The sequence below is a fragment of the Ciconia boyciana genome, chromosome 1 (genome assembly GCF_034638445.1).
Source record: "Ciconia boyciana chromosome 1, ASM3463844v1, whole genome shotgun sequence".
Taxonomy (NCBI): domain Eukaryota; kingdom Metazoa; phylum Chordata; class Aves; order Ciconiiformes; family Ciconiidae; genus Ciconia; species Ciconia boyciana.
This window is the reverse complement of record NC_132934.1, coordinates 186026604-186041186: the sequence shown is the minus strand read 5'-3', so window position 1 is coordinate 186041186 and position 14583 is coordinate 186026604. Positions and strand designations below refer to the sequence as shown.

Below are 14583 nucleotides of genomic sequence, written 5' to 3'. Positions count from 1 at the left end.
TCTTTTTTAGGTAGACAGGAACTGTTTCTTTTAGAATTAGTTTTAATCACTTGGTTTTCTAAGCTGACTGTTCTCAGTGATTCTAGCTACAGCATTTTTCCTTTGCATGCTGGGTCACTGCCATCCGCTACTTCTAGCTTGCTTGATTTAACCTTTTAAAAGTGTGGAGGGAACGCATTGTAATGACTAACTGCTTATCTTCTATCATGGATTCACACAGTCCCAAAATGTATGTCTTAGGTTGAAAACTCCTGCCTGCTGAAAGGGAGAGGTTTTTTTATAGGGTGCTGTTCTGAAGAGGCTAATTTCATACACACCATTGTAATTATTATTAATTTGAGATAATGTGGACAAATTATATGTTATGTCTTTATATATTGACAGAGGGCTTTTAAAATGCAATAAAGGGCTCCCTGACCCTTTAAGCAGTACATTTACTACAGTGCCTTAAATGGTTTATTTTTACTGATCTTTTTTTAATATGGAACATTATAAATAGTACTACTGATTATAAGTATGAATTGAATTATGCATTTCATAAAATATGCATCTCCTGGTTTCATTTCTAAACAACTCTTCTTTCAGTTGGGTGCCTATGTAAATCCAAGTGTATAACTGAAAATCAGTTGATTTATTTGAATTATATTATTTACTTTTTACTTACTTTGATGAAAGCTTAAAAAACTAGTGCCAGTCCACTGACTGTTTTTTCACTAGTGTTACACACAAGTAGTCCTTAAAAATTTGCAAGTCTTTTGAAACAAACAATCAAGCATTACTTTAGGGTTTTTGAAACACTTTTTTCCACCATGAAAGGCTTTATGCATATGTTTCTTGAGTATTCATAAATGCATTTCCATTTCTTTCTCTATTACTGCGGCAAAATAATCGAATCTTTGTCTAGTTTAGGCAGCAACCGACAAAAGAGTTAATACTTACAGCTAACAAGGAGATAATAATAATAATAAAAAGTTGTTTTCAATTTTGTGTAGAAAGTGCAAGCATACTTAATAACTCATTTCAAAACAAAACAGTTTTGATCAAACTGTTCAGAAATTTCTAGGAATTGATTTGTTAAGTAGAATCTGTAATGTAATAGAATAATGTAAAAGAAATGTAATAGAATAAAAATTAAATGCTAGAAATTGCTGTGAATGAGTAGATCATTGTTGTAATATAGATTTCTTGTCATATTGATTCTTTTCTAGTAGTACTATGAAACTCAGTTACCTGTCGTGGGATTTGTCTCTGATAACCTTAAATGTCTTTAGGTATCTGAGCCAGTTGCTGTGGCTTCCATTTATGCACAGGAAAGAAAGTAATTTTTAGGACATAGTACTTCTAATCTACTTTAGACATTTATATTATAATGAATTGCACCTGAGAAATGCCTGTTTTGACATCTGATCAAATACTGTGTGTAGTGGTCATTTGTATATTGCCCTTACAGTTTTATTTTTAAGTTCAGCGCTATATAGGATTTTCAGGTTAATGGCTGATGATAGAAGGATCCAGTAACTTTTTTTAATTTGTATTTTTCTTTTTGAATTAGGATTCCTTTCCTATGATGTCAGTCCAGCATGTTATTGACCGGCTTTACCCCTATAATGTTTTCCTTGGAAAGGAAGGCAGGACTGCAGTCAAAGATGCGTTAAAAGTAAGTATTGCACATAGTATTATAATTCAGGGAGCGATGGATTATGACAGGAGTTCTCCTGACTAATGTTACTTCACTACTTCTGTAAAAAAAATAAATCTTAAGTAAACTAAATGGCTACATTATTGCTGATGCTAAAACAGTATTTAAAAAACCAAAACCTTCATAACCTAGTAGATTTCATTATAGTGAAAGGTAAAACCTCTGTGTTCTGTAGAATATTCAGACCTCAGTTCAAGACTATGGAAAACCCCTCATTATATAAGTGGTTAATTAACTTGAAAGTAGCTACATATATGGTTAAGGTAGTCAAATGCTTAAAAAATACTTCTGGCATTAAGAGGAGGTACTAAAGTGACAATAGGGATCACATGCACAAAATAAATTCAGTACAGCATGATTATAGATTATGTTAGTCTCTGGTTTTGGTCTGTCTTAGCCTTTTGTTGCTTGTTGTTGGTCAGATCTGTTTTGTTGTTTTGTCCATGTTTAATAATTGCTTAGAAAGCCTATAATTATGCTGAGTGATTCCATTTATCCTTTTAAAACTTTAGCACAGTGCCGGCTTTCTTTCATTTTCGAGTATGTTGTAGGAATTACGTGTGTTGTTGAACATTAGCATTCACAGCTTAGAGCATTTTACCCAGCTCTTTCAGTCCTGAAAATCAGAAGTTATTTGTATTTGCCTATTTAGAAATAACCAACTTTGTAGCTAGTGAATTTTTGTTTTTCATAAAACCAAGCCTCCATGTCAGGGAAGTGTTTGTAGCCCATCCCTGCTGACACCTCCCATATACTGCCTTTTTGTGTTGGAGCTCAGTCCTGTTTAACCAGGCTGGTCTCCTGCTTGTTTTCCTGAGTTTTGGGATGGACAGTCCTTGCATTTGAAGGAGGTTGTCTTGAATGACCTCCTAGCTTTCATGAACCTTCAAAGCTGCCTCCTGTGGGGTCCTGCCTACCACTTCTCTGAATAAGCCAATCTGTCCTGAAATCCAGGACCTGTAGTCTGTTACTTGTCTTCATCACTCTCCCTGCGGATTTTGAACTCCATTATTTCATGGTTGCTACAGCCAAGGCTGCTGTTGATTGCCACATCCACAGCCAATAGCTCCTTAGTTGTGAATAGCAGGAGGCATCTGTGCACCACCCCTGCCTAGCCCGTGCAGCGCCTGTGTTGAGACATTATTCCAGGCAGCCTCAGAAATCTAGACTGGTTGTGTCATGCTGTGTTGTCCTTCCACCACATGTCACGGTGATTGAAGTTGCCTGTAAGAACCATGGTCTGGGTGGAAATAGACTTCTATCTGTTAGCAGAGCAGTAACAGTCACTTCTGTTCTTAATATGCCTTTATTTTAAATCCTTTATGTCATTTTGTTTCCCCTATCAGTTACAGACGGTGAATGTCTTTATGTTCAGTACCATCAGCTTCCTCCATTTTCCATTTCTTTTATTGAATTTTATGTGTTGTGCATGCTTTTGCTTCCTATGTAAGACAGGTTGATTTGACTAGTAAAATCTTCTTTCTCAATTATTGTCTACTTTTAAATACCTCCTTATAATTTACACTTTTCTGTGTTAATTTTCCTTTTTTTTTAATACTCTTCCTCATCACTACTTATACGAACTTGTACTGTTATGTCAATAACTACATATAATCTTATTTGGAATGTTATTCTATTTGCACACAACAAATCTTGTTAAGCAATGAACCTTAAGAAATACAGAAAATAACTGGTTGTACAGAGGGACTTCTGTTTATAATGATATTTTAGTAATATCAGTGCTAGAACTGTATTAAATATGGATAAGAAATGGTTTTTTTCCATTCCATAAGAAATGTGAGGGAGAGGAGTCTGGCAGAAGCAAGGTGATTTCTTACTTTACCTTCCTACAGACTTCCAAAGAGTGTTCAGCTAATATTTGGCACTGAATACTTCTCTGTGCGTAACAGAATACAGTTAGGAAGTACTAACCTTAACTGGGAGGTATCGAGAGTTGAAAAAATACGTACTTGAAATGTATTGCATTTGATGCGTTAGTTTGTGTGAGTGGAATCACTTCTTAACATCAGCTAACATTTAAAGAAAATAAAACCAAATTCTCCAGGCGCTGTCTTCCCAAACATTATCTTCAACTTGGGTAAATCTTTTCCTTATGTGCCTCCTTGCCCACTGAGACTAGACCAAGACCTAGGTATTTGTTGTAATTCTTATTCTTGATAATAAATTAATGTGAAATATTGACTTATACCTTCCCTCTGAGTGAAAGTCATTCGTTAAGGTGTTAAAGATGCTTTGAAATGCAAATCTCTAGTTGAGTGGATCTAGCTGGAGTTAAAACCTGTCTTAGGCTTAACTCTGTCTATCAACCAACTTTTTCATTTGATACAAATGTGGCTTCTTGTGTCAAACCAGTTAGCATTGAAAAAAGTGTTTATGGGTTGCACACTAATCAAGCATCAGCAGTGGTCTTGAGAGTTGCTTATTGTACAGAACTTTTGTATAAGTGCTACAGTTTGCAGCACTGATTAGTTCATTAGCTTGCAACAGACAGGACAGAAGGACCAAAGTAAACTTGAGAATGATGTGCCTTTGTGTACCCTTATTTGAAGTTTCTGCATTTTGGAAACTGTATCAATTTCTATTCTGATTGTTAAAGAAGATCTTAAAGTTAGAAGACCTTGCAAAGGAAAATATGACTTGGTTTGAATTCTGGCCTTTAAAATTATTCTGTACTTGCATGAAATGTCATGACAAATTATTTTGACTGACAGATGAACATTTGAAATATGATTGCAAAAATTAAGTAAAAATGTATTTAAGCTTTTTCTCTACGATTTTTCTTTAAGATTTAGAAATAGAGAAATCACTGCTTTCAAGGAAAACAGCCTCCAGTTAAACATTCCCAAACAATAAACTTAAGGACATATGATGTCTCCCACAGCATTGAGGTTTTCTTTCCTGTATACTGCTGATAGGCATTTATAAAACTGGTCATCTTCATTTAGGCTGAGTTTGGTGGCTCATAAGAGACTCCAACTGTTCTATACTTATTTCTTCATTGTTCCATAAGCTTTTAGTATTTTACTTCAGATTCATCAGAGATTTTGGGTTTGCTTTTTTTAATTCTCACATGCCTTTTGCATGCCTTTTTTTCCCAATGTTGGAAACACCCACTGTTTGGGTTTTTTTTACCTTCTAATCAAGAGAATCTTCCCATCAGGTTTTAGAAACAACATATAGATTAGATTTGTCTTAATAAATGAGGAAGTCCCTTTTAGCCTACTATCCAAGTGCTTAACTTTGCTCTAAGATCCTTACAGAATTTTTGTTCATTGTTTTTCATGCCTTGATTAATTCTGTGCTTACTGTCTTGATCTTATATCAAATAAAAGCTTGTTTGTTCCCTTCGACTCATTTTTGTATTATTTGCACACCCATTTTAGTCTTACCTGACCTCCTCCTCGAAAACTGTTTCCCTGCCTTGCAGTATGGCATCTTCAGACTACATAGGCACTCTCTCGTAGAGGGTGGGCTAATAGTTCAGAAAACTGGAATCTTCTTTCTCATCTAGAAAATTCTATTCACTTCAAAGATATTTCTGTTGCAAATTTTGGTCTAAGGAAGGATTTGTTTCTCTTTTATTCCCCCCAAAGTAACTTATAATGTTTGAGGTTTTGCATTAATGAATGCTCTTCGTGCCAATACATACCATTGTAGTGGAATCTGTCCTTCAGATTTCATCTGTCTATCCCACTTGCAGTTCATATTTTTCATCTTGTGAAACACTTCAGTCCTCTTGTTCCTTGAAAAATTCTCTTTCCTTCGCTTGCAGAGAATCTTCAAGAAAGATCAGTTGCCTTTGGATGCCTCTTTTGGATAGCTTAGCTGTCTTGTAGGTTCAGCATAGTGGTTATCTGCAAAGACGTCTCATTTAAGCTCTCTGTTCCTTTGACCAGCTGGATCACCAGTGTATTCTTTGCAGTTTCCATGCTGAGACATTACTGATCATTAGATACTTCCAAGTGGTCAGAATTCCTCCTCTTCCTTTTTTCTAGTTTTTACAGTTTGCCTTTTCTTAATGTGTTTCTAGGCATGCAGAATGTGGCCTGATGATTATGGACTGCCAAACCACTTCCCTTCTTTTTGGTGGCTAGTCCTCTTTTTTCTTTCCTCTTGAGTTTGAGGCAATGAGGCTGCCCACTTCTGACTCTCCAAGTATCTCCCAAACTTTCTGATACTGAATGTGCTCCATAGTTGTCCTTCCAAGCCACAAATATTTTTTCCTTTGCAGCTATCGACTTGGACTTTGTATAGAGCAAGTTGCTTCTGGCTCAGGCAGAAGTATGTTTAATGTGTTGTACATCCATTTCATGCCAGACTCTGATTCCATATCTAGCTATCATAATTCTAAATGAAGAACTACGTCAAAGAGACCTGTCTTACTCTGAAAGCCACAAACAGTTTTGTTTGCTGCTGCTGTCCAGCTATAAGTTTGGTAACTTGTTTAATTACTGCATTATCTAGTTCAGCAGCATCTCTGTGCTTACGTGTGATTAATTCAAATTGTACAAATTCAGTTAGATGAATTCAAGTTGTATAAATTCAGTAAGGATCTGCACAGAGATACAGTCCTCTTTCACTGTCCTAATTTAGGGTCTAAAAGGCTGGCTGCAGAACCCTCAACAACATTTTAAGAAAAAAAAGCACACCACCCCCACCCCCCCGAAAAACAAACAAACAAACAAACAAAAAAAAACACCAAAAAAACCCCCAAAACACCTAGAAATTTTAGATTCCCAAGACCTTTGTGTACTAGGTCTGCCTCTGCTGTCTCCAGATCTTCCTTCTTTGATATAGACCCTGCTGGTGCAGATAATCTTCTTGCTTGCTCACAGTTATTTTCTTTTATTGGTATCTGATTAAGGCATTTTAGCGTACAAGCAGTTTGCAATTTTGTATATAGGCAGCTTTGGCCCTATCCAAAATGCCATTAACTTAGTAAGAATATTACAATTTACTAATGAACGTAAGAGTGAGAACATCTGTAGTTCATTTCACGGAATCATAGTTGGAGCATTTCTTAGAATCAGTTTGAGATACTACTCAGTGGGCATTCCTGTCCTCTGTTGTTTAAGTGTTTAACGGTATCTGAAGTAGACTCAGCTGTTATGATAAGAATATAATTTGGTGCAGCCATTTACTAAAGCACATTTATCTTAAATGCATGTTTAAACATAAAATTTTGGTACACTCTTGCTCCAGAATGGGAATTTACAAAATTATGAAGAGCCAAAGCATTTGTATGAATGCATCTCAGTTTTCTTTCTAAACTTTAATAGGCAGTGCTGTGAAACCTGGTAGTAATAAAACTACATGCTTTTTAAGAATTATTTTATATTAGTGACTTCTGTTTAAAAAAATTCTTTTTTCTAAGAATTCTAAGGAGTTGGATAATACTCCTTTTTCTCTTGTTTACTCAGCTTTCACTCTGTTGAATAAAATGGCTCTATGAGTTCAGTAATTTCAGTTAGTGGCTGTTTTGTGCATAAAGCCCCCTGATATGACTTCCCCTTCCCCAACAAAATAGACTTTTTACAGGATTTGTTACATGTTTTTCATGCTTTCTATATACAGCATAAAATAGAGAGTATAATGCTCAAAAGAGGATTGGGAAGACAAATGTCCTGGTTTTTGTCCTTGATATACCCAGAACATGCTGAAGGCTTAATTTGTACAGGTTGTCCTCAATTTTCATTGTATGATAAGGCTGTAGAGCTAAGTAAACATAATGTTTGATGGTTATTTTTATTGGTAGCCAGATGTTGAAATCTGCAATTGGTTATAATGACCTGCAGAGATAGGTAATCTATTATTACACATGCTAAAGGCTATCATCCATTTCTCTTATTATTTCAGTCTGTCAGGCTAAGACTTGGCAAAGTCACCATATGACATTTTCACATCTGTCACTACAGTCAGAATAAGTAGATGGTATACGATCTTTTTGCTTTGGTTTTAAATGTAAAATATACAGGACATTGAGAATGTGAACATAGGTACGTGAAGTAAAAGTTGAAGTAAATGGATTTAGGATTTCACAAGCAATTAATCTTCGATATGCTTCTGGCCCTGTTTTCAGAATGAACAGTTTTAAAAACCAGAAAGCTGTATTTAATAATTAATTTTCCCCACTCCCCTAATTCTACAGCGTTTTGAGCTTCAAGATTCAGAAAGCCACTTGCTTCCCAGAAGGATTACAAAAGTAGAAAGTGTACTTGGAAACAAACCCTTCAAGGCTGATGTAACTATCCAGATTGGTGAAAAAGAAGTGACATTCCAGGTATGAATTTATATATTCATCAAACTATATATGTTTTTAGATATTATTAACTTGTTTTCATCTCATTGAGAATTTGACACTTACACTTGATACTAAAACTCATTTGCACTGAACATTTTTTGGTAGTGTAATACATGATATTTATTACAAAAGTGTTTGTCCAATAGATACTGGAATATTAGGTTATGGATACACGAGATTTTATTTCTAGATAAACTCATACTTGCCTGCATGGGATTCATTTAAGTTTCTTGTGTTAAAAGAAATGCTAAAGAATGGATGAAAGCAAAGCCTCTAAACATCATAATTTTTTATTGGATTAGAATAACAGAGAGTACTTGTGGTGCTCTTGGTGCTGCTTTCCCTTTTTCTTTTAATAAAAACAATAGTCTGTCTACACTTCAAATAAAATCTAATGAGTGCTTGGTAATGTTCCGACACAGGATGTTGGGAAAATGGAACAAAAGTAACCACATCAAATATGATTAGTTTGAGTTTCTTCCAATGAAGTTTATGACCTGCTAGGTGGTGAAATAAGGTCTTATTCAGGAAACAGATGCTGATCTGAGAATTTGAAGTTAATGTTGAATTTGGAGAGTCTATAGAGTCTGTAAAGAAGGTGAATTAGAGGGAGTCAGAGAGAGATCATATTAACATTGGTGAGGAATATCCTCATAGAGTTTGTACTGTGACAAAGTGAAAAGAGGAACAGCAGGAAATGGGAATTTGTCAGAAAAAGGTGAGTCTGTAGGGGCCTGATTCAACTCTTTTTTGAGGGGAAGATTTTTGCTTTTGTTTGTTGTGTAGGTGATACCTTCTGAAAATATGTCTGCAGAATGTCTCTTCGGTAACAGGAGGGCATAAGGAGTTGGCAGATGAAAATTCCCAGGCTAGACCATGAAGTGGAAACAGAGCAAGTGCCTTAATGTGGGGAACGATTGAAACTCTCCAAAGTTCTGGTCAAAGTAGCTCCTTCAGATGTTCACAGTACAAATTGCTCTTTCTCTTCCATGTTTCTCTGATGAGCAATAAATATTGGTGATTTTTGTATTTTGTCTCTAGCATGAACAGCCTCAAGTTGTTTGCAGACCCCAATGCTGTAATGGAATTGGTTCACATTTTGCATTTTTCTTTTTCATGAAAAGCGGACAAAGGAGGTGTGAAGGAAGTTGTCTATTAGAAATGATATGATTTAACATTTTTTAAGCAAAAGATTTAGGTTTGATGGATGACAGTTATCAGCAAACAGTAGTTTTGGAGAGGCGTAACCCGGTCCACACACAGAGTTATCGCAGTATAGCTTATTTAGCATTTTGATTTTTTTTTTCGTTATAGGTTCCAGCTGGGACTGGGCTGTTAAAAAAGCATCCTCAGTCAGAGACTTTCATAAGGACTTCCAGCCATAATCAACTGTTGGCAGAAATGATGCAATCGCATATGGTTAAAGATATGTGTTTAATTGGAGGAAAAGTAAGAATTTAAATTCGTTTTCTCCCTTCTTCCCCATGTTCCTTAGAATGTAATCTGATTCTTAGTTTTTAACTTTTTAGGGCTGTGGCAAAACAGTTATCGCTAAGGAGTTTGCTGATATACTGGGATACAGCATAGAACCTATCATGTTGTACCAGGTAAGTAAACTATCTGCTGATGATCATGCTTTAAATATGATCCAAAGTATAATACACAGACGTCGATTCTTTGTGTATATTCTCTCTCTCTCTTTCTCAGTGATCTTAAAAGCTGCAGCTATGTTCATATACAGCTGCAGCTTTTAATGTCACTGATAATCACTGATGTGGGTTAAATAAATTATGAATAGTGAAGATTTCAAAGATGGCAAAGTTTTCTGATTGGTATAGAGCATTTTTTTACTCTCTCTGTTAGAATGCTCACCTAAGATCTCTTTTTATTGCAGGTCTAAACAGAGGGGGTACTGTGCAGCAATATAGATAGTACAATTTTATTACATATAAACTATCCCTGATACTGCTTTCCTTCGATTTTATCGACTTCATTGTGAACGTGAAGGAGAGGTAATCTAAATAAAATATAAGGAGAATCGTTTAACACACAGTAGGTCTTTCTCCTAGCCACAGAGAATTGACAACTCATTCTGTGATTTGGCATGACTGTGTCATAAAGAAAACTTTGCCTTTTGTGTCTTCTCCTTTTTGGATTTTTTTTTTTCCCTTTATAAAGTATGTTTCCTGCCTTTAGGTCAGAGTGGTGACCACTTGTAATTCATGCATGTTGAATGCCTCCGGAAGACCTTTTGTCTTTCCTTTTTTTTGTTTGTCCATATGCTATTTAATCTTATAATGGAATTCTCCATTATCAACACTATTTTTTTATTATTATGGCAGACAGTTTCTTTATCGTATTGAAAATACGTAATTGGTTTTATGTTTCTGGGGAATTTTTGTAAAGTTATTTCCCATGTTCCATAGGCTTAATCTTTCTTCTGGTCTGTTTTTTTTTTTTTTTTGGTGTGTTTCTTCTGTCAAGATTGCCTAACATCCTCCTACGTGTTTATTTCTTCTGATGCCTTGCACGTGGAATTTTAATCAATATTATAGATTTTGTGCCTTTTTTCTTTTTTTACATTTCTGTTTAGTCTGATGATTACAGTTGTGGTAGGACTGTGTTGCAGTAGAGATTAGAAGATAAGGTTCCATGTTAAAAAATGTTGCATCCTAGAAATACAAAATGAGGGCTGGTGTTTAAATGTAATATATACATATTACATTCAATGAATATTAACTTCATTATTCATAGATGCTATAACAAACAGACAGTAATCTTCTTCAGCCCTTAACCTAATTGTTGCTAGTTTATTTATGTTGTGTCTTAGTACAGATGTGGCTTTAAAGATAAATTTGGGGAGAAGAGCGCATTGTCGCTGTTTGTGAGACACACAGACAGTTGACATAGTTGCCTTAGAATGGCAGTCATGGGGTAAAATGGCAAGAAGGAAGAACTGGAGACATCTTAAGGGCATCCATGGGCTTTCAAGGTGGTTGCAAGGAGCTTATTGTTGTAGCTGCATTTTGCATGAGTTAGAGGAAGAAATTTACAGTAATTGAAAAAGTAAGGGCAGAGTGAATGTTTTTACAAACTTTACATTTTACTCAGTATTTACAAAGTTTAACATAGAAGTAGTGGTAATGGTTCCAGGAAGGCCGGACATGCAGAATAATAAGGGAATGAAGGTTTTGGAGCTGTCAGTTGTCTCGGAGTACAGTAAACACGACGCAGTGCGGCTGCTGTATATTTAGGGTTTTTCCCTTTGATTTTATCCCAACAGTGCTTCAGGCTTTCTCACAGCACTAGAGGTTTTTGCAAACCCCAAGCTCTGTCATGCTTAACAGAGATCTCCCATAGCCAGTGGTCACTCAGTATGTGTTTGGAAAGAATTGTCAGTCTTAGATCTTGATACAATCTAACCTCATGACATAAACTGAAAAATTACAAGATTAAAAAGTAGAATTAATTAATTTGCTAGCTTTTCACAGTAGAGATGGCACATGTAATGTTTTCTCCATAACCTTGAGGAATGAAAACACTCTCAAATAAAACACGAAGTCAAGAGTCTCCCATGACCTTGTGAGTCAAAATACACCAAATATCACAGGATTTACAGTTGTACGTGATAATTGGCAATGCTGTAGGGGAATAATAGCATCAGATTTAATGCAATATACTAGTCTCTTTCTTCCATCCCCTTGCTTATTTAAATTTTTCCCAGGCAGCATGGAGACCTCCAAAGGAAGAAATGGCAGTGGCAGCTGATTTGGAAGTGCAGTGGCACGTGGGGAGGGAGAGACACTGACAGAAATGGGTGGTAAGGTCGAAGGGTTGAAAGAGACAAACAGTGAGAGAAAATAGAAAAGAGAAATATTACTGATGATGAAAAAAGAAATACCATCCATTTTATGTTTTTCTGCACTGTTGAGAACCTCCCCAGACAGGATCCCACTGCTTTTCCTTCTCCTTATGTGGCTTCAGCTGATAAAGACACAGACTCTGAAACTGTGTCTGCATAGATGGAGTCAGATAGATTATTTGTGCCCTTTTCTTATGCTTTAGTGTGGCCAGGTTTGAGCAGATTTGGGTTCCAAAGCTACATAGCCTCGTCAATGCAATGTTATGTTCATAGTAATGTACCTGGATTCCTAGCAGTGCCTATTACCTTCTGTACAGTGGTATATTAAGATAGGCATGTGGTTTCTGAGCCAGAACTGAGTGTGTCCAGCTAGCCTGCATACTTCTCTCCACACTTGTCACTGTAAACATATTTTTAAATCATTCCAGGAAAATAACTTTCGCAACTTGACAAACCTGCTTAAGGACAGGCACACCCTAACCTTTGTTTTGTTGCATGCAATACAGTATTGGGTACTCACCAGCACAATTAGACAATTATTTGGTTAAAAACATGGCCACTGTTTTTCAACATCCTACCTGTAATTAGTATGGCTTCACTGAATAGGAGCAGAAGACTTCCTTTTTGGAGACACATGAGAAGAGCTGACAATGAAATTAGTTACTCAGTAAACATCTTTCTTTCAGAGGGATCTGTAATTCCTACAGAAATAAAATCTAGGCAAAGGGTTTGAAGTATTTCCCACTGAAGTGAACCTTTCCTTTGGTTTCACCAGGGTTTGATCAAGTTCAAAGGGCAGAGGGTTTTTATAGAGAGGCTTTTTGGTGATATCAAGCAGTATTGCTAAGGCAAATAAATGACTGTTTGTGAGCACGTTGTTTGCTATAAATTCCTGTGTAGTCAAGTCTATGTAAGATCCACACGTGTATCTATATGTATAGATATTTCCTATGTACAATGTCTTACGTAATCTCAAAAGTTTTTACAGGAGGCAGTGTGTAAAAAAATAATTGAATGTAGCTGAGCTATACATCTTCTGATAAATTTTAAGAATGCATTTGTTTTTCTTAAAATATGCATAGCAAAGTAATAGGATAATTTAATGACAGAACAAATATTAAATGTATTAATTTATACAGTAATTCAGCAATGATGGCTGAGGAGTTTGATAATGCTGTAAGTTTAGCAGATTTTTCTACTTTAGTTCAAAAAAGTGTCTTTTTTATTTTTGAGAGAGACACCATATTGTCCTAAATCCATTTCTAAAATTACGGAGGCTTTTATTTGGCCTATGGTTCATTTTTATTTTCCAATAATTTATGCAGGCACAAAAATAAGTAGTGGTGCACTTATCATTGGTCTGAAGCAATAGCGCTGTTTTTCTTCAGGCTCTGTGAAGAAATGAATTCTTAGATTTTTTTCTATATATAATGTTTACTTTTTAATATTTGCTTCATCATTCTTTCATCGGAAGTTGATTTAAGGGCTTGAATAGTGTGAAAAGGCATAGCTCTTTATATTGATTTCACAGAAAAAAACTTCTAAAAGCTTTCATGTTGTGAGATGAGAATCAAATTTACCTAAACCAAGGGTTCCCATGCCTTTTGAGCACATAGATCATCTCTTATACTAACAGTTGGTCAGAACAGTTCCTGTCTCATTTGTGATATCTGACATCATTATACAGATTTCTCATTATATGCAATTCCATGTAGGCAAATTGCTGACAAAGGAAACTCATCCTGATTAGGAAAGGTTTGTTTTTAAGTGCAGTTAAGTAACAGCAAATGAGAAGCAGCAGCCAGCTAGTTCTTTGTGAACTGGAGCTAGGGAACTTTTGGTTTAAATTGTTTAAAATAAAACATTTTCTCTCCCCCTTGAAACTTGGGGGCCGGGGGGAAGCAACATTCAAAGTGATGTTATAACAGTTTTCCAGCAACTTGCTCCTTTTCTTCCCCAGCAAAAACAGTCTTATAAGCACATCACTAGTGTTTGTGTACTGTGATGTTTTTGTTTCTAGGATTTTTTTTTATTTTTTTTTTTGCATGACCTCATAATTTTTCTTTACAAATGCCTTCCAATTTTTTATTTGAGAAATACTAACAAAATATGAGTCCAAATTGGCAAGAAAAGCAGGAAACATAGATTTTTTCACCTTATAATTGCCAAGAACATGAGTAGCTGCGAGCCATGAAAAACGGCTAGGTTGGAGGCTTGTATTGCTGTAGCTGCTAAAGGCTGTGGAACAGGAGTTATCCTACTTGTTTTCTCTCCTAAACTTCTTTTTTTCCTGTATACGAGATACTTTAGAAAATAAACAACACAATGTAAAACACGTAAGTTACAGTGACTGTTACAAATTAAAATAAGCATTTTGTTTCACAAGGCCATTGCTTTGCCCAAAATAAGGGGAAAAAAAAATAATTCATATACTTCTATTACCTCGCCTCCAAAGGGAGGGATTTTTAGTGTTAGAGTATTATAACACTCTATCTCGTAATGTTATATTTTTAATATCTTATCTTAAAAAAATGGTTTAGAGTAAATAAATAGAAACAATAAATCACTAGGCAGGTACTTAGCCATAAAACAAATCCCTCGGAGAAGCTGCGCAGGTGTTAGCGAATGATACTTCTTTTTAATGCATCACTACATTGAATCTCATTCAACCATTTAAATTATGATCTAAACATTTTATAT

General features: G+C 35.5%; 1 protein-coding gene across 4 annotated transcripts in view; it reads left to right on the top strand.

Annotated features, from left to right (window-relative positions):
• VWA8 (von Willebrand factor A domain containing 8) overlaps window positions 1-14583 on the top strand; it is a 197133-nt gene that overhangs the window by 42136 nt on the left and 140414 nt on the right. For all 4 annotated transcript variants that reach the window (XM_072850135.1, XM_072850134.1, XM_072850133.1 and 1 more), the window contains exons 9-12: window positions 1553-1657; window positions 7869-8000; window positions 9336-9470; window positions 9551-9628. In XM_072850135.1, the coding sequence (XP_072706236.1) occupies window positions 1553-1657; window positions 7869-8000; window positions 9336-9470; window positions 9551-9628 (450 nt within the window). The remainder of the gene's footprint in view (window positions 1-1552; window positions 1658-7868; window positions 8001-9335; window positions 9471-9550; window positions 9629-14583) is intronic.